A 19,026-nucleotide genomic window follows, 5' to 3' on the forward strand; every position below is an offset into this window, starting at 1 on the left:
GACACTGGTCAGAAATGAAAAAAATTGGCCGGTCACGTAGGCAAAAACAGGCTCTGGTGCCAAAGGGTTAATGTTTTTACTTGTATATTTTTCAAAATGTTTTTTTTTTCTTTCTAAATCCCTTCGATTAGAAGTGCTGTAATCGCAGCAGCCCCCCAGCTATCATAGCAATCCATCAGCACCTTGCAAACGTGTCGCTGAGGAACACGTGGGACGGCAAGACTGACAATGGCAATAAGAGGTTAACAGCATGCGCAGCACAGCTCTACCCTCTGCTGCTAGAGAAAGATGGCTGTATTCAGTGTCTGCCAGCAATAATGCTGGCTCAGCTCTGCGGCCTGCATCAAAGAAAGGGACCTAACATATAATGTTCCAAAAAGTTATCCATGTCAGGAAGGGCTTTTCCCACCAAAGGTTTATATGCTATGAATGTTTGATCTGACATTCTGCTTGCCAAAATTCTCTGATTCTTTGCAGGAAAATTTAAACCCTTTAGTCGTATTAAATATTCTGAAACGGATCCCAGCTGAAGATGTGCCTTTATTACTGATGAATCCAGAAGCGGCTAAGCCGTGTGACCTCCTCCTCACCAGACTTCTCGTGCCTCCCCTCTGTATCCGGCCTTCAGTAGTGAGTGACCTGAAATCTGGCACTAATGAAGATGACCTGACTATGAAGTTAACAGAAATAATATTCCTAAATGACGTCATCAAGAAGGTGAGGCCACTGGTTTTACATTTTTTTTTTTTGTTTTCCAAGTAAGAAATAAAAACTGCCTGGAAAAAAAAATCATTTGAACACTTGCGTAGTCTTCAATAGACTGCTATATGGTTAGGTAAGCATAGAATTCAAAATGCTGGGCCTGATTCATTGAGACAGGCGTTTGCAAGTCTGACACTCTTGATTCATTAAGAGGGGACTTTAAAAGTGGCTAGCTACAAATACTACTCCAGTCACCGACTGGAATAACAGTTCTACCATGAGAGACACCACTGCTCATCATGAATTGGGGAACGTATGGCATCATGCCCCACCCCATACCCACAAACCTTACAAGAGCTGGGTGAAAGTGATGTGAAAACACCAATAGTCACATTTTGACTCGACTCAGCATTTCTCAAACATTGTGACTTTTTAATGCAATTTATTCCAGAATTATGGCTTTGGTGCATCAGGGCCGATGTGTTGTAATTTGTAAACATATGGGCCTACTTATGTTTTACTGATTGAGTGAAAGTATTGATCAGTTAAACCTTTAGAGTGTTTATGTTTGATGCACTGATATTAGGGCCTCACATGCACGGTGACATGGCATGGGAAAATTACAGTAAAACAGGATATTACATTTTTTAACTACATGGAAAAACTGTTTTTCTGACTAGAAGACACACTTTTTATCAGGATAACGTCTTGCCAAAATTTATGTGAATTTGATCGTCTGCAGTCAAATGCCAGACCTCTGAGACTGCTTTCTTTTAAAGGGATCCTGTCATGTGTAAAAACACTATTAACCTGCAGATATATGGTTAATCTACAGGTTAATTGCATTTGAAACCTGCATGCACATTGAACCGTGCTGCTAGGAGGAAATTAACTTTACTCTACCTGGCAGTCATGGGGGTAGCACCGGCTTGGGTTCAGTCACCGCTGTGTATGGTGAACGGCAGCTGTAACCACATCCTTCACAGTGACAGCCACTCAGGATTACAGCCAGCTGTCAATCTATGCAGGGGCTTTGTCACAGCCTCCACTCTCCATACACAGTTCTGTTTAAATCATAGGGTAGAGCATTCATAAGCACTGTGCCAATACCACAGAGAATACTGAGCGGCTCCATAGTTCTCACTTGATCTGTGTAATGAATGCTGAGCAGGAGAGACTGAGCTGAGCTTGTGGGCAGGTTAGGGAAAGCTTGTGTCCACATGAGGGTTAATATAATGGATCTTTAGTGCACAGGCTGAAGAAAAATAAAGTTGTCAAATGCAGATATCAAGTTGATTTACACTTAGTAGAAGAGTCTGCCTGCCAGACCAAAGCTAATCTGCATTTCCACTTGTTCCTCTATCTGTATCATACAGGATACATATGTAATGCCACCCTTGTTTGATCACATTTATGATTATAAAGGTCACAGAAAATCAGCGTAGCACAGAACTGCTTCATGTATAATCTTCAATAGGTATCCTTTATAGTGCAGAAATTAGAATAACTTCTACTAAAGGGTACAGCCGCCAAATCTTGTATAAGGAGTTTAAAGGGAACCTGTCACCAGTTTTGGGGCCTATAAGCTGCGGCCACCACCAGTGGGCTCTTTTATATACAGCATTCTAACATGCTGTATATAAGAGCCCAGGCCGCTGTGTAGAATGTGAAAATGACTTTTTCTCTGACGCCTCATTGGGGGACACAGGACCATGGACCATGGGTATTATGCTGCCTATCCATAGGAGGACACTAAGTAGATGCAAGATGCAAAAGCATAGCTCCTCCTCTGCAGTATACACCCCCTGGCCGGCCCAGGCAACCCCAGTTTTAGCTTAGTGTCTGTAGGAGGCACTTCCTTTCAAGGTTTGTTATTTTTTGAGGGCGACGGTTTCCTTTTGGGACCGATCTCCCACTACCATCAACGGGCGGGAACGTGGAGTGTCACCTCCACGTACCCCCTCCTGCGACGCTGGATCCTGGGCTGGACGACGGGTTCCACAGACACCGATTTTCCAAAGCCCAGGGTAGAGGCCTGTGCCCCTATAGCCCAATTCCGAAGCCCCCTCTTTGCAGGCTCTGAGTTGAATATGGCACCGGTGGGACCGGACACAGCAAGCTGACTCTATTTTCACTGCCTGGACTGAAGCAGTGTTTTAAGGTGAGATCCCCCCTGACTGGTTTCCCAGACAAAGGGAGAAAAGACACTGCAGGGAAGACTCCCAGGACGTTTACAGTATTTATTTTGAGAAAGTCCCTTGCTGAGTGCAAGGAGGAGAGCCCTAAGGATCCTGCACACACAGTGTTAACTTTTCTCTAGCTTGCTGGCTGGAGGAGGGGGGAAGTCACTCCTGTTTGCAGAAAGTCCTGCAGATAATTTCCTGGTGGCAGGGACAGGGCCCAGGGCTCAGGGACACACACTGTTTATTTGCTCTAGCAGAAAAGCCGTCTGATAACCACCAGTGACAAGCTGTGTGCTGACTGGAGGGAGAGGGAGGAAAACTATCAGAAGCTCCCTTCCCGCCATTTTTTACTACCCACAGCAGGGGGGGCACACTGACTTCATCTTCACGCTCTTTTAGCGCTAAGCCCCCCCCGCAGCCGCGATAATCCCCGCCCCCCCTGGAAATCGTGCAAAGATCTCCATAGAGCTTAATCCTTCCTGAGGACAGGGCCATCGGCTGATTCTGGTGAGGTGCTTGCTTCACTTGTAGCTCTGCTGAGCATTGCTCCCCCTCCTGGCATACTCCTATTAGGAACATGCAGAATTCTAAGGGCACTAAGAGTGCTAAGGCCCACATAGTCTATTATTCAGCCTGCACTGCCTGCCACGCTGAGCTACCACGTAAACACACCTCTTCTCTCTGTGAGTCCTGTGCCCCTATAGCCCCCCAAGACCCCCCTGCCACCACCGCCGCAACAGTCAGCCCAGAGCCTAGGGCTCCCAGCCCACCGGAATGGGCACAGTTTCTGTCCCAATCCATGGAAAAACTGTCACAGAACCTGGTGCTGGCTATGCAATGTCGTCCTCCACACCCTTCTGGGTCTCTGGACGGAACGCAGCCTGAGGTTACCCCTATGGAGGATCCTTCTGAGGTAATCCGGGCACATGCTTCACCGGTTGCAGGGATCAGGAAAAGAGCACACGGCCGGGTGTCTCCAGCGGGCTCTCCCTCGGGAGCACAAAGGGCATGCTCTCCCACACGCTCCACGGCTTCTGAAGAGCTGGAAGAGGGAGAATGCTGTTTATACCAAGAGGATTCCTTGGTTTCAGCCTCCCCAGATGATCAAACTGCAATAGACTCTCTTATAGCAGCAATCAACCAAACTCTGCATGTGGAGGATCCCCCATCCACTACCACTGACCATGCGGTCTCCTTTAAGAGGGCAAGGAAACCCCAAAAGGTTTTCGCTGATCATCCAGAGTTTCAGGATATCCTCACAAAGCAAAGGGAGAAGCCTGACAGGCGCTTCGGTAACCGAAAACTCATGGAGTCCCGGTACCATTTTGCCTCACCTGCCCCTAAGGGCTGGGCTGATCCGCCCTTGGTCGACCCCCCCCCCCCACCGGTCTCCCGCCTTACCACAAAGACGCTCCTATCTTTACCTGATGGTTCCTCCATCAAGGACTCGACAGACAGACAGGTGAAGCACCTCACCCGCTCTGCTTTTGAGGCTGCGGGTTCCTCCCTCTCGCCCTCCTTTGCCGCTGTGTGGGTCGCAAAGGCGATCTCGGTCTGGGCAGAATCCCTTAACACTTCGCTTCAGGAATCCCAGTTCTCATACCTTCACAGAGCTAACAGCTCAAATTGCCGCTGCGGCGGAGTACCTCATGCAGGCCTCCATGGACGCTGCTACCTGCGGAGCGTTTGCCGCCTCAAATACCATAGCCATCCGTAGAGCTCTCTGGCTCCGACAATGGCGAGCGGACTCTGCCTCCAAGAAGTCTCTCACGGGCCTTCCCTTTTTTCCAGACCGATTGTTTGGCGAACGTCTGGATAAGCTCATTTCTGACGCCACGGGAGGAAAGAGTACCTCCCTCCCCCAGCTGAAGTCCAGGATGTCCTTCACCAGACGTCCGCAGTCCTCGTTCCGCTCCTTTCGGAACTCATTTGGTTGGTCCCGTGCTGTCCCCGCCACCAGCCGTGGACTACGCTGGGACCGACCACCTCAGCTCTCCCCGAAACCCACTTCGTCATGTTAGCCTAGACCCGAAACAGTCCAGGACTAGGGAGACTCGGCCACGACGTTTTTCCCCCTCATGACTCCTTCGGCGCCCCGGAAGACACACTCATTGTAGGAGGTCAACTGCGGCTCTTTCATCACATCTCGGCTGCCGCCTCAGACGACAAATGGGTGCGAGACCTTGTGTCTTCCGGTTACCATATAGAATTTCGGACCCGACCCCTGAGTCGGTTCTTTCTCTCAAACCCCCCAAAGACTCGAAAACGACGCAAAGCTTTTTTTCTCAGCAATCCACTCGCTCCAAACAGCAGGAGGGATAATACCTGTCCCAGACGACGAGCAGTTCGGGGGTTTTTTATTCCAACCTCTTTGTGGTCCCCAAAAAGGATGGGTCAGTTCGACCCATCCTGGACCTCAAACACCTAAACAAACATGTGCACGTACGGAGATTCAGAATGGAGTCCCTAAGGTCCATTATTGCATCCATGTTCGAAGGGGAATTCCTCGCCTCCATAGACATCAAGGACGCGTACCTGCATATACCCATCGCCCCAGATCACACCTTCCTGGGCATGTCCCTGGACACCCGTCGGGGCTTGATCCTTCTCCCTCAGGACAAGGCGATCGCTCTTCAACGAGCGGTACGCTGCCTTCTACGTCCTCCGTCTCGCTCCATTCAATTCAGCATGAAAGTGCTCGGCAGGATGGTGGCAGCTATGGAAGCAGTACCCTTTGCTCAACTGCACCTCCGCCCACTGCAGCTAGCCCTTCTAGCGGCCTGGGACAAGAGCCCCTTCTCCCTGGACAGACATATTCACCTGACGCCTTCAGTCAGGTACGCACTTCGCTGGTGGCTTCGGTCCTCATCCCTATCGAAGGGGAGATCTTTTCTCCCAGTGAACTGGCTGGTCCTGACCACGGACGCCAGCCTCCTAGGCTGGGGAGCAATGTACCGGCACCACACTGCTCAAGCACGTTGGACGCCCCAGGAGTCTTTCCTTCCCATCAACATCTTGGAACTCCGCGCGATCTTCCTCGCGCTCAGAGCGTTCTTCCCTCTGCTAGCGGGTCGTCGGATTCGAGTCCAATCGAACAATGCGACAGCTGTAGCCTATATCAATCGGCAGGGGGGCACCCGCAGCAAAGCGGCTTATCTCGAGGCCCACAAGATCCTCAGCTGGGACGAATCGTCAGGATCAGTGATATCAGCGGTACACATACCGGGGGTAGAGAACTGGGCAGCAGACTTTCTAAGTCGCCAAGGCCTGGCCGCCGGCGAATGGTCTCTCCACCCAGTTGTGTTTCTACACATCTGCACTCGCTGGGACACACCAGACGTGGACCTAATGGCCTCAAGGTTGAATGCAAAGGTACCCGCGTTCATAGCCAGGTCACGCGACCCCCAGTCCATCGGTGCGGATGCTCTAGACTGCTCCTGGCACCAATTCTGCCTGCCTTACATATTTCCACCTCTACCCCTACTGCCGCGGGTAATCAGGAAGATCAAGGCAGAGGGAGTCCCGGTAATACTGATAGCACCGGACTGGCCCAGGCGCGCCTGGTACGCCGAATTAGTACAAATGCTCACAGACGCACCGTGGCGCCTTCCAGACATCCCAGACTTGCTGACCCAAGGGCCCTTTTCCCTTCAGAACTCCAGAGCCCTGAAGCTGACGGCATGGCCATTGAGACCTGGGTATTAACAAGAGCGGGATTCTCCCCCGCGATTATTTCCACCATGTTCAGCGCCCGAAAGCCTGCTTCATCCCGTATTTACCACCGTACGTGGAAAATCTTCCTTTCATGGTGCAGGGAAACTAACGTCCAGGCTATGCCTCTGGCCTTCCCCAGAATTCTCGACTTTCTACAGTCTGGCTTGCAAGCGGGGTTGGCTCTCAGTTCCCTTAAAGGGCAGGTCTCAGCGCTCTCAATCTTCTACCAATGCCGCCTAGCTCAAAAACCGCAAGTCCAAGACCGACCTTCCAGGGCGTTTCCCATCTAGTTCCCCCGTACAAACGGCCGCTGGAACCATGGGACCTCAACCTCGTTCTGGCCCGTCTCCAGAGGTCTCCCTTCGATCCCCTCAAGGAATCCTCCCTTGCTCTTCTGTCCTGGAAGGTAACATTCCTGGTGGCAATTACGTACATCAGACAGGTTTCGGAGCTAGCAGCACTCTCTTGCCGTGAGCCTTTTCTGATCTTTCACCAGGACAAGGTGGTTCTGCGCCCCCTTCCGGATTTCCTTCCAAAGGTTCTTACCCCGTTTCATTTGAACGAGGACATTGTTCTGCCTGCCTTTTTGTCCACACCCGGTTCATAGGGTGGAAAGGTCTCTGCATTCGTTAGACCTCGTCAGAGCTCTCAGATATTACATATCCAGGACAGCCCCCTTTAGGAAAACGGACTCTTTGTTCGTCATTCCTGAGGGGCCTAAGAAGGGACAGGCAGCTTCAAAGGCGAATCTGGCTCGCTGGATTCGCTCTGCGATCCAGGAAGTCTACCGCTTGCAACTCAAGCCCATTCCTAGTGTGCTGCGGGCTCATTCCACGCGAGCAGTTGGCGCTTTGGGGGCCATTCGGCATCAGGCTTCAGTGGAACAGGTGTGTAAGGCTGCGACCTGGTCTAGCCTACATACGTTTTGAAAGCATTACAGAGTCCATACCCAGGTTTCAACTGAGGCAAATCTGGGTAGGAAAATTCTGCAAACGGCAGTAGAGCACCTCTCTCAGTAGGCGCTCCAGGCTGTCTGGGACTGGTTCCTAGTCCTTGGGTTGTGTTGTCTTCTTTTGTTTCCCACCCATAAACTGCTTTAGGACGTCCCATGGTCCTGTGTCCCCCAATGAGGCGTCAGAGAAAAACGGATTTTTGTGTACTCACCGTAAAATCGTTTTCTCTTAGCCATCATTGGGGGACACAGCACCCACCCTGTTGGGCCTTGGTTCTCTCAGTAGCTTATTTGGTTATGACTCTTTTTTTTCTCATGTTCCTCTGAGAAGTTTTTACTGGGTTTTTCTCCTACTGCTTGTGTACTAAAACTGAGGTTGCCTGGCCCGGCCAGGGGGTGTATACTGCAGAGGAGGAGCTATGCTTTTGCATCTACTTAGTGTCCTCCTATGGATAGGCAGCATAACACCCATGGTCCTGTGTCCCCCAATGATGGCTAAGAGAAAACGATTTTACGGTGAGTACACAAAAATCCGTTTATAAAACTCACCTAAACGGTCAGTTCAGTGCAGATTGGTCGGATGGGTGTCTCTGTTCTCCGGTACCGGTGCCTCCTTTTTTGGCCATCTTTGTCCTCCCTTCTTCTGAAGCCTAGGTGCATGACGCATCTTACGTCATTCACACTCGCCGGCATTGAGGTACCGCGCAGGCGCATTTTGATCTGCCCTGAGCAGGGCAGATAAAAGTATTGTAGTGCGTCTGCGCAGCACCTCAATGCCGGCCTGTGTGCATGACGTAGGAAGCGTCATGCACCCAGGCTTCAGAAGGAGGAGGACAATGATGGCCAAAAAAGGAGGTGCCGGTACCGGAGAACGGAGACACCCATCTGACCAGTCTGCACCAAACTTACCATTTAGGTGAGTATTATAAAGTCATTTTTTATGTTCTTCACAGCGGCATGGGCTCTTTATACTAAATTGCTATTTAAACTACCATCAAAGGCTTGTGCCTACATTCAGTGTTTGCAGCAGTGTTTTCTTTGTTTTTCCTTATTTTTTTTAATTACCAGAGTTACCCCAGATCATTACCCAGATTTCCCTGAGAACTCTGGGGTCAGGGCCCCGATACTTTTGAACCAGCGCAGATCCAGACGTTTACAGTCCGGGTCCGCCCATCACTATTTGTCTTCCTACTTGCTTTGACAAATTGCATATTGTGTTTTTGTCATTTTTGTTTTATCAGGATTATCATTTTCTTCCTCGAGTGCCCTGTAGCAGTTTTATTAGTATTCTCTGTAACTTTTCATAAATATTTTGACATTTCTGTTCCTGTTTTTTTCTGTGTATATTAAGCCACTTTAGGTGGATCTACAGGTGCCAGTCTTTTTTTTATTTTACCCTAAATAGTATATGTGAAAATAAGAATCTTTGTAATCTATCATATCAGATAAACTTTCTTCTTTCTTCTTCGTGACTGATTATTTATGCTCCATTCACAGGAAAAAAGTATTTTCAGTGAATACAGATTTTCCCATTACAGAGATAGATGGCAGTTGGCTCTCTTTAAAGTTCTATGGAGAACTGTAACTGTCGTTTAGGAGAACTTTCAGCCAAATGTCTGCGTCTTCGTGCAGCTTCTCCCCTCTGTTGAATTTTATAAGCACCAACTGATATCTCCTATCCTCATAATTGAAATAATGGTGGTCTTCACTGAAGACAGATTGAAGTTGTGAATTGAAAGTGACAGATCAGTCCAGGAGAAAGAAGCAGATTTATCTGATAAGATACGTTACAAAGTTGCTAATGTTCATGTGACTATTTATGGAAGGAATAATACAATTACTGTTACTTTTTAAATGTACTGTGTTCCCCTGAAAATAAGCCTTACGGAGAAAATTAACCTTTCCAGTAGTTTTCAGCATTTTCGACATAGGGCTTAAATATAAGCCCTAGTCGCGGTTCAATAATTAAGTGTCCATGCATCAAAAAAAGTTAAATACTGCAGAACACTTCATTAAAGAAAGCAGACAACCCAAAAGAGAGAAGACAGAAGACCCCGTAATCATACTCACCAGATGCTGAACAGGAGGATTTGCAGCAAAACGCATAAAGGACCTGCGGTGGATCACACACCCGCGCACATTAGGCGGCACAGCCACTCATGGGCAGAAGCAGGGGAGGACCGTGTGGAGTATACATGCTGGGAGAAACGCAGGCGTCCAACGTCTGGTAGGTATGATTCTCCTAGGAAGGGGGTCTGCTTTTTTGGAAGGGTAAACTTACCCCCAGCTGTGTTTCCTGAGAATAAGACCTACCCCAAAAATAAGCCCTAGCGCATTTTTCAGGGCAAAAAATAATGACCGTATCTTATTTTCGGGGAAACACGCAAGTTTACTGTATCACCAGTTACAGGGACACACAGTTTTATTCTGGTTGTACAGGAGCTATTGTAGTAATCACTCACTATAGAGAGCGGCTGCTGTAATGACCACCCTGCACATTGATTACAGCTGCAGAGAGAACTTCATGTTCACCCTGTCGCCACTCTTCCAGTAATTTGACAATGCAGGGTGTAAACACTATTTACCCATAGATTATTGCTATAGCTGCAGCTAAATAGCATTCCTGGATGTGTCAGGTTCCCTTTTAAAGCTAATTACATTTTCTCAGATTGGGTTATTTTGAAATACTCTTTGTTTTTGCAGCATAGAATCTCGGGAGCCAAAACTCAGATGATCATTGAGGACTGGGATTTCCTTCAGCTGCAGTGTGCACTTTACATAAATAGTGAACTCTCCGGAATCCCTTTAAATATGGCTCCAAAAAAATGGACACGTGGCTTTGTTCAAAGGCTAAAGGGGAAGCAAGGTACAGTCTTTTTTACAAATAAATGTAACTTAACCCTATATGATGCAATACGCACAACTCTTATATGTCAGTTTATTAAAGGGGTGATCTCATGCTCGATCTTCAGCAGTGCACTTGTCCTTGGCTCCCTTCTTGCTGGAAACAGTGTGTTCTTTAAGATTGACAGTTTGGACTGACTTCCAGTCGCTATGCCGAACTTCACACTCCACAATGCTGCTAGCAGAGATAACTTTGTCTTTGTAGCATCTTAGAAGGATAGGACCTATGACGCTGGCTGAATTCTGTGATCTAGCTACTTTCAGACCAGTGCTTGCAAATCATATAGCAAATGGCAAGTGCACAGTACTTATCCGACTATTGCAGAGGTGGCTGGTAACCTAACAAACAAACTGAAGTCTATGCATTTTATAATTCATTTTTTGAGAATGGATAGGATTTTTAATTCGAAGTATATTGCAAAGTGGAGGCTGCCCCATTAAGCTGCTGTATAAGAATGTGGTGTTTTTCATACTAAATACATTTCTCGCCTATGCATGAGGTACCTGGTAAATGTGTCTGAGAGCTCACTGCTAGGACAATCAATGTCTTTTGTGTGTAAGGAGTGGTAATGTGCATGTTCCATTTCTTTGTCGCTCCATTGGGAGACCCAGACAATTGGGTGTATAGCTTCTGCCTCCGGAGGCCACACAAAGTATTACACTTTAAAAAGTGTAACCCCTCCCCTCTGCCTATACACCCTCCCGTGCATCACGGGCTCATCAGTTTTATGCTTTGTGTTGAAGGAGGCACACATTCACTCAAGCTCCCATTTTAGTCAGCAGCAGCTGCTGATTGTATCGGATGGAAGAAAAGAGGGCCCCCAACAGGGCCCCCGGCATGCTCCCTTCTCACCCCACTAAGTCGGCGGTGCTGTTAAGGTTGAGGTACCCATTGCGGGTACAAAGGCTGGAGCCACATGCCGTTTTTCCTTCCCCATCCCTTAGAGGCTCTGGGAGAAGTGGGATCCTAACCGGTCACCATTCACTGGGACCGGGCTCCCTCCGCAGCCCCTGGGGGAATCTGCCGGACAGGAGACTGGGTATCATCAGGGACAGGCCCTGCATCTAAAAGGTACTCTGTGTCCCCTTGGGGACGGTGCATGGAGCGCCTGTGTCACAGACGCTGCAGCGGCTGCTGTTTTTTTGTGACGACCGGGACTACCGCGCCGACCGCGCCTGTTTGCCGGCCGCGTTATTAAATTTAGTCCCCGGCTTCATGCGGCCTAGTACCATAACTCCCGCCCCCGGGCCTGCCAGTCAGGGGTAAGGGCGGGACGGTCAACTGGACGTCGGCAGTGAGGGCTGGAGCATACTTAGGTGTCCTCCTCCCCCCTCACTGATCACTGTGGGGCACCAGATTCCCGCACTTTATTAGTCACCGCCCACGGCTCCCTCCTCCCCTGAGAGCTCCGGCAGCCATTTTTACAATCACTTCTGCCGGTGGAGGATTTCAGAACGAGCTCTGCAGCTCTGGGAGGCCCAGGCAGGGAATCTGGTGGACACACAACCGCTTTGGGCGGTCGGTAAGCCACACCGGTTACCCGGTGCTGGCCCCCCTAGGGTGCCGAAGTGTGTATATATATATTGTTCGGCCGCATTGTTTGGCTTTTGGCTATATACCCTCAGTGATCACTCTCCGAGGAGACAACAGCATGTCGTCCGCAAAGAGCAAGGGTGCCAAGACACAAAGTTATTTTGCAACCTGTACCTCTTGTGCGGCTATGTTACCTGCAGGTTCCACCTACCCTCACTGTGAGCAATGCTCGGCCCCTGTGGCACTCACTCAGCCGGAGCCTCGGGCACTGGTGGGACCCTCAGCTCAGGTAGAACCGCCGGCTTCCACTGTCCAGGTGGCAGGGACAGAGTTTGCAGTTTTGGCTGAGAAACTCTGAGTCGCTTTCACAATCCATGGCTCAGTCTATGGACAGATGGTCTGCTAAGATACTAGAAGCCTTGCAGTCCAGATCGGTACTTACACAGGCCCCGGGCACTGTGAGTTCATCGCCCCCAGGCCCCTCTCGGTCTGCGCAGCAGAGTGCTCCTGGGGTGACATCTAGGTCCCACGGGGAGGACTCCGACACGGACCGCAGTCCCAGACCGGCTAAGCGGGCTCGCTGGGAACCTTCCCCGACTTCATCACGCTGTTCGGGGTCTCAGCTTGAGGACTCTCTGGAGGATGAAGCGGAGGTCGCAGCTCAGGGCTCTGATCCTGACGTTGCTCTCAATCTTGATACACCTGAAGGGGACGCCATAGTAAATTACCTTATAGCGTCCATCAACCAGGTGCTAGATCTTTCTCCCCCAACTCCACCTATAGAGGAGTCGGCTTCGCAGCAGGAGAAACACCAGTTTAGGTTTCCCAAACGTACACGGAGTGCGTTTTTCGATCACTCTAACTTCAGAGATGCTGTCCAGAAGCACAGAGCATTTCCGGACAAGCGCTTTACTAAGCGCCTTAATGACACACGTTACCCCTTCCCCCCCTAACGTAGTTATGGGTTGGGCTCAGTGTCCCAAGGTGGATCCTCCAGTCTCTAGACTGGCGGCTAGATCCGTAGTATCAGTGGCAGATGGTTCATCGCTCAAGGATGCCACTGACAGGCAGATAGAACTCCTGATGAAATCCATCTATGAAGCCATAGGCGCGTCTTTTGCCCCGGCCTTTGCAGCCGTGTGGGCACTCCAAGCTATCTCAGCTTGTCTGTCTGAGATTAATGCGGTCACACGTACCTCTGCTCCGCAAGTTGCATCTTTGACTTCGCAGGCGTCGGTATTTTCATCCTACGCCATGAATGCCGTCCTGGACTCTGCGAGCCGTACAGCGGTAGCGTCCGCCAATTCGGTGGCAGTCCGCAGGGCCATGTGGCTACGCGAATGGAAGGCAGACTCTGCTTCCAAGAAGTTCTTAACCGGTTTGCCATTTTCTGGCGACCGTTTGTTTGGCGAGCGATTGGATGAAATTATTAAACAATCCAAGGGAAAGGACTCGTCCTTACCCCAGTCCAAACCAAACAGACCTCAGCAACGAAAAATTCAATCGAGGTTTCGGTCCTTTCGGCCCTCAGCCAGGTCCCAATCCTCCACGTCCAACAGGCCAGAGAAGGGCCAGAGGAACTCTTCTGCATGGCGGTCTAAGTCACGTCCTCCAAAGACCGCCGGAGGAACAGTCTCCAAGGCGGCCTCCTCATGACTTTCGGCCTCCACAAACCGCATCCTCGGTCGGTGGCAGGCTCTCCCGCTTTTGCGACGCCTGGTGGCCACATGTCCAAGACCGATGGGTGAGAGACATTCTGTCTCACGGTTACAGGATAGAGCTCAGCTCTCGTCCGCCGACTCGTTTCTTCAGAACATCTCCGCCCCCCGAGCGAGCCGATGCACTTTTTCAGGCGGTGAACACTCTGAAGACAGAAGGAGTTGTGATCCCCGTTCCCCTTCAAGAACGTGGTCGCGGTTTTTACTCCAACTTGTTCGTGGTGCCAAAAAAGGATCATTCCGTCCCGTTCTGGACCTCAAACTGCTCAACAGACACGTGAGAACCAGACGGTTTCGGATGGAATCTCTCCGCTCTGTCATCGCTTCGATGTCCCAAGGAGACTTCCTAGCATCAATCGACATCAGGGATGCTTATCTTCATGTGCCGATTGCACCAGAGCATCAACGCTTCCTGCGTTTCGCCATCTGGGACGAACACCTTCAGTTTGTGGCACTGCCTTTCGGCCTGGCGACAGCCCCACGGGTCTTCACCAAGGTCATGGCATCCGTGGTGGCGGTCCTACACTCTCAGGGCCACTCGGTGATCCCTTACTTAGACGGTCTCCTAGTCAAGGCACCCTCCCGGGTGGCATGTCAACACAGCCTGACCATTGCTCTGGAGACTCTCCAGAGGTTCGGGTGGATCATCAATTTCCCAAAGTCAAAATTGACACCGACCCAATCACTGACTTACCTCGGGATGGAGTTTCATACTCTCTCAGCGATAGTCAAGCTTCCGCTGGACAAACAGCGTTCGCTGCAGACAGGGGTGCACTCTCTTCTTCGGGCCCAGTCACACCCCTTGAGGCGCCTCATGCACTTCATAGGGAAGATGGTGGCAGCAATGGAGGCAGTTCCCTTTGCGCAGTTTCATCTGTGTCCACTTCAATGGGACATTCTCCGCAAATGGGACAGGAGGTCGACGTCCCTAGACAGGAACGTCTCTCTTTCACTGGCAGCCAAAACCTCTCTTCAGTGGTGGCTTCTTCCCACTTCTTTGTCGAAGGGAAAATCCTTCCTGCCCCCATCCTGGGCTGTGGTCACGACGGACGCGAGTCTGTCAGGGTGGGGAGCGGTCTTTCTCCACCACAGGGCTCAGGGAACCTGGACTCCGACAGAGTCCTCCCTTCAGATCAATGTTCTGGAGATAAGGGCAGTGTATCTAGCCCTAAAGGCGTTCCATCGGTGGCTGGAGGGCAGGCAGATCCGCATACAGTCGGACAACGCCACGGCGGTCGCGTGCATCAACCACCAGGGCGGCACACGCAGTCGTCAAGCCTTCCAAGAAGTTCGGCGGATTCTGCTGTGGGCGGAAGCCACAGCCTCCACCATCTCCGCAGTTCACATCCCGGGCGTAGAAAACTGGGAAGCAGACTTTCTCAGTCGCCAGGGCATGGACGCAGGGGAATGGTCTCTTCACCCGGACGTGTTTCAAGAGATCTGTTGCCGCTGGGGAACGCCGGACGTCGACCTCATGGCGTCTCGGCACAACAACAAAGTCCCGGCATTCATGGCACGGTCTCAAGATCACAGAGCTCTGGCGGCGGACGCATTAGTTCAGGATTGGTCGCAGTTTCGACTGCCTTATGTATTTCCTCCTCTGGCACTGCTGCCCAGAGTGTTACGCAAGATCAGGTCCGACTGCCGCCGCGCCATCCTCGTCGCTCCAGACTGGCCGAGGAGGTCGTGGTACCCGGATCTGTTGCACCTCACGGTGGGTCAACCGTGGGCACTCCCAGACCGACCAGACTTGCTGTCTCAAGGGCCATTTTTCCATCTGAATTCTGCGGCCCTCAACCTGACTGTGTGGCCATTGAGTCCTAGCGTCCTCAGGGTTATCTCAAGATGTCATTGCCACTATGAGACAGACCAGGAAACCAACGTCCGCCAAGATCTATCACAGGGCTTGGAGGATCTTCTTATCCTGGTGCTCTGATCAGGGTTTTACCCCCTGGCCGTTTGCCTTACCCACTTTTCTTTCTTTCCTTCAATCCGGAATGGACAAGGGTTTGTCTCTCGGCTCTCTCAAGGGACAAGTATCGGCGCTTTCCGTGTTTTTTCAAAAGCGTCTAGCCAGGCTTCCGCAGGTCCGCACGTTCCTGCAGGGAGTTTGCCACATAGTCCCACCTTACAAGCGTCCGCTGGAACCCTGGGATCTTAACAGGGTGCTAACGGCTCTTCAGAAACCACCTTTCGAGCCGCTGCGGGATGTCTCTCTATCACGTCTTTCGCAGAAGGTGGCCTTCCTAGTGGCAGTCACATCACTTCGGAGAGTGTCTGAGCTAGCAGCGCTGTCATGCAAAGCCCCCTTCCTGGTGTTTCACCAGGATAAGGTGGTTCTGCGTCCGGTCCCGGAATTTCTCCCTAAGGTGGTATCCCCTTTTCATCTCAATCAGGATATCTCCTTACCTTCTTTTTGCCCTCATCCAGTTCACCAATGTGAAAAGGATTTGCACTTGTTAGATCTCGTGAGAGCACTCCGGCTCTACGTGTCTCGCACGGCGCCCCTGCGCCGTTCTGATGCGCTCTTTGTCCTTGTCGCTGGCCAGCGTAAGGGGTCGCAGGCTTCCAAGTCAACCTTGGCTCGGTGGATCAAGGAACCGATTCTTGAAGCCTACCGTTCTTCTGGGCTTCCGATTCCTTCAGGGCTGAAAGCCCATTCTACCAGAGCCGTGGGTGCATCCTGGGCATTGCGGCACCGGGCTACGGCTCAGCAGGTGTGTCAGGCGGCTACCTGGTCTAGTCTGCACACTTTCACGAAACACTATCAGGTGCATGCCTATGCCTCGGCAGATGCCAGCCTAGGTAGGCGAGTCCTTCAGGCGGCGGTTGCCCACCTGTAAGAGGGGGCCGTTTTTCGGCTCTTTTTGTCGAGGTATTCTTTTACCCACCCAGGGACTGCTTTTGGACGTCCCAATTGTCTGGGTCTCCCAATGGAGCGACAAAGAAGAAGGGAATTTTGTTTACTTACCGTAAATTCCTTTTCTTCTAGCTCCTATTGGGAGACCCAGCACCCGCCCCTGTTCCCTTCGGGCTGTTGTTCTTTTGTGTACACATGTTGTTCATGTTGAATTGTTCTTTTGGTTCATGGTTCAGTTCTCCGAACATCCTTCGGATTGAATTTGCCTTAGACCAATTTATAAGTTTCCTCCTTCCTGCTTTTGCACCAAAACTGATGAGCCCGTGATGCACGGGAGGGTGTATAGGCAGAGGGGAGGGGTTACACTTTTTAAAGTGTAATACTTTGTGTGGCCTCCGGAGGCAGAAGCTATACACCCAATTGTCTGGGTCTCCCAATAGGAGCTAGAAGAAAAGGAATTTACGGTAAGTAAACAAAATTCCCTTCTTTTGTCTATGGGACGGATAGATTTGCTATGTCTTTTATATAGAAATGGATCAGAAGTAAAGCATGTGATCAAAGGGCTCTATTCTCAAAGGGAGATTGCGATAAGGACAGCAAATGATTCAGAGTCTTTTCAGCTTAGTCTCTGTGGACATTTCCTTTGATCACTGCAGGGTTCTACTCCATCTCAGATAACTATCAATTCATCTGTGTATTGCCATTTCAAGGTGTTGTTCTATTTGGAAAACCTCTATACACCTGTCCTATTAGGGCATTTAAAGCTGAATATGTGTGAAAATAGAGAGCTGCTCTGGTGGACTAGATACAGGTTGGCGTGTTAGTAGCCAGTCTTCATTCAAGATTTTCTGGGGTAAAATACACTAAATTTGTGTGTGAATTTGGCGCATTATTCAGTTGCCCATGCGCCACTCAGATGATTCAGAGCTGATCTGCAGTACCTGAGAGTAGCCACGAAACAGACTTCGGAGCTGTGGTCTTCCTTTCCATAACCAATGAAAGACCATCAGTATCATGGCAGTAGAAAACCCCTCCAATTCATAATTTTAGAGAGGACCTATCACCAGGTCCAAAGAGGACTCAGTGTTTGCTTTTTATTTTCACTGCTCCACTTAGTATGCTGTATAAGTGTGTGTGTGTGTGTGTATGTGTATATATGTGTATTTATATAATATACAGTACAGACCAAAAGTTTGGACACACCTTTTCATTCAAAGAGTGTTCTTTATTTTCATGACTTTGAAAATTGTACATTCACGTTGAAGGCATCAAAGACTAAGAATTAACACATGTGGAATGAAATACTTAACAAAAAATTGTGAAACAACTGAAAATATGTCTTATATTCTAGGTTCTTCAAAGGAGCCACCTTTTCCTTCATTATTGCACACTCTTGGTATCCTCTTGATGAGCTTCAAGAGGTAGTCACCGGAAATATTTTCCAACAGTCTTGAAGGAGTTCCCAGAGATGCTTAGCACTTGTTGGTCCTTTTGCCTTCACTCTGCGGTCTGTCTCACCCCAAACCATCTCGATTCGGTTCAGGTCTGGTGACTGTGGAGGCCAGGTCATCTGGCGTAGCACCCCATCACTCTCCTTCTTAGTCAAATAGCCCTTACACAGCCTGGAGGTGTGTTTGGGGTCATTGTCCTGTTGAAAAATAAATGATGGTCCAACTAAATGCAAACAGGATAGAATAGCATGCCGCTGCAAGATGCTGTGGTAGCCATGCTGGTTCAGTATGCCCTCAGTTTTGAATAAATTCCCAACAGTGTCACCAGCAAAGCACCCCCACACCGTCCTACCTCCTCCATGCTTCACAGTGGGAACCAGGCATGTAGAGTCCATCCGTTCACCTTTTCTGCGTCGCACAAAGACACGGTGGTTGGATCCAGAGATCTCAAATTTGGACTCATCAGATCAAAGCACAGATTTCCACTGGTCTAATGTCCATTCCTTGTGTTCTTTACCCCAAACAAGTCTCTTCTGCTTGTTGCCTGTCCTTAGCAGTGGTTTCCTAGCAGCTATTTTATCATGAAGGCCTGCTGCACAAAGTCTCCTCTTAAAGGGGTTATCCGGCTTATTTTGACTTTTTTTTTTTTTATTATTATTTCCCTATTGGACTACATTGGGGCAGGTAAGTAGATAGTGAGCACTTACCTGCCCTGCTGTCAGCTCCTCTCCCCCGGCTCAGAGCAGTCATGTGACTGCTCCTACTGTGATTTTGCTGCTTCCAGTCATTTCATGTCAACATGGGCAGGACCATGTTGACATGCAAATCTGGGAACAGCTTGTTGCCGCCCTGCTGGACGGGTACAGTGCGTGGAGTCCCCACCCCCCTTCCATGCACCCTCCTACACATTCCCCCGCACCCCGTACTCTCCCCGCAACCTCCCCCTGCACTGCTGTGGGACCCGTGAGCTGAGGGGAGGGGCCTGGCGGCAGCTGCACATAGTGTCAC

At 50.1% G+C, this 19,026-nt stretch overlaps 1 protein-coding gene across 2 annotated transcripts in view; it reads left to right on the plus strand.

Annotated features, from left to right (window-relative positions):
• POLR3A (RNA polymerase III subunit A) overlaps positions 1–19,026 on the plus strand; it is a 317,895-nt gene that overhangs the window by 44,984 nt on the left and 253,885 nt on the right. For both annotated transcript variants that reach the window (XM_075349070.1, XM_075349071.1), the window contains exons 6-7: positions 478–717; positions 10,255–10,417. In XM_075349070.1, the coding sequence (XP_075205185.1) occupies positions 478–717; positions 10,255–10,417 (403 nt within the window). The remainder of the gene's footprint in view (positions 1–477; positions 718–10,254; positions 10,418–19,026) is intronic.

The sequence above is a fragment of the Anomaloglossus baeobatrachus genome, chromosome 5, assembly GCF_048569485.1.
Source record: "Anomaloglossus baeobatrachus isolate aAnoBae1 chromosome 5, aAnoBae1.hap1, whole genome shotgun sequence".
Lineage (NCBI taxonomy): Eukaryota > Metazoa > Chordata > Amphibia > Anura > Aromobatidae > Anomaloglossus > Anomaloglossus baeobatrachus.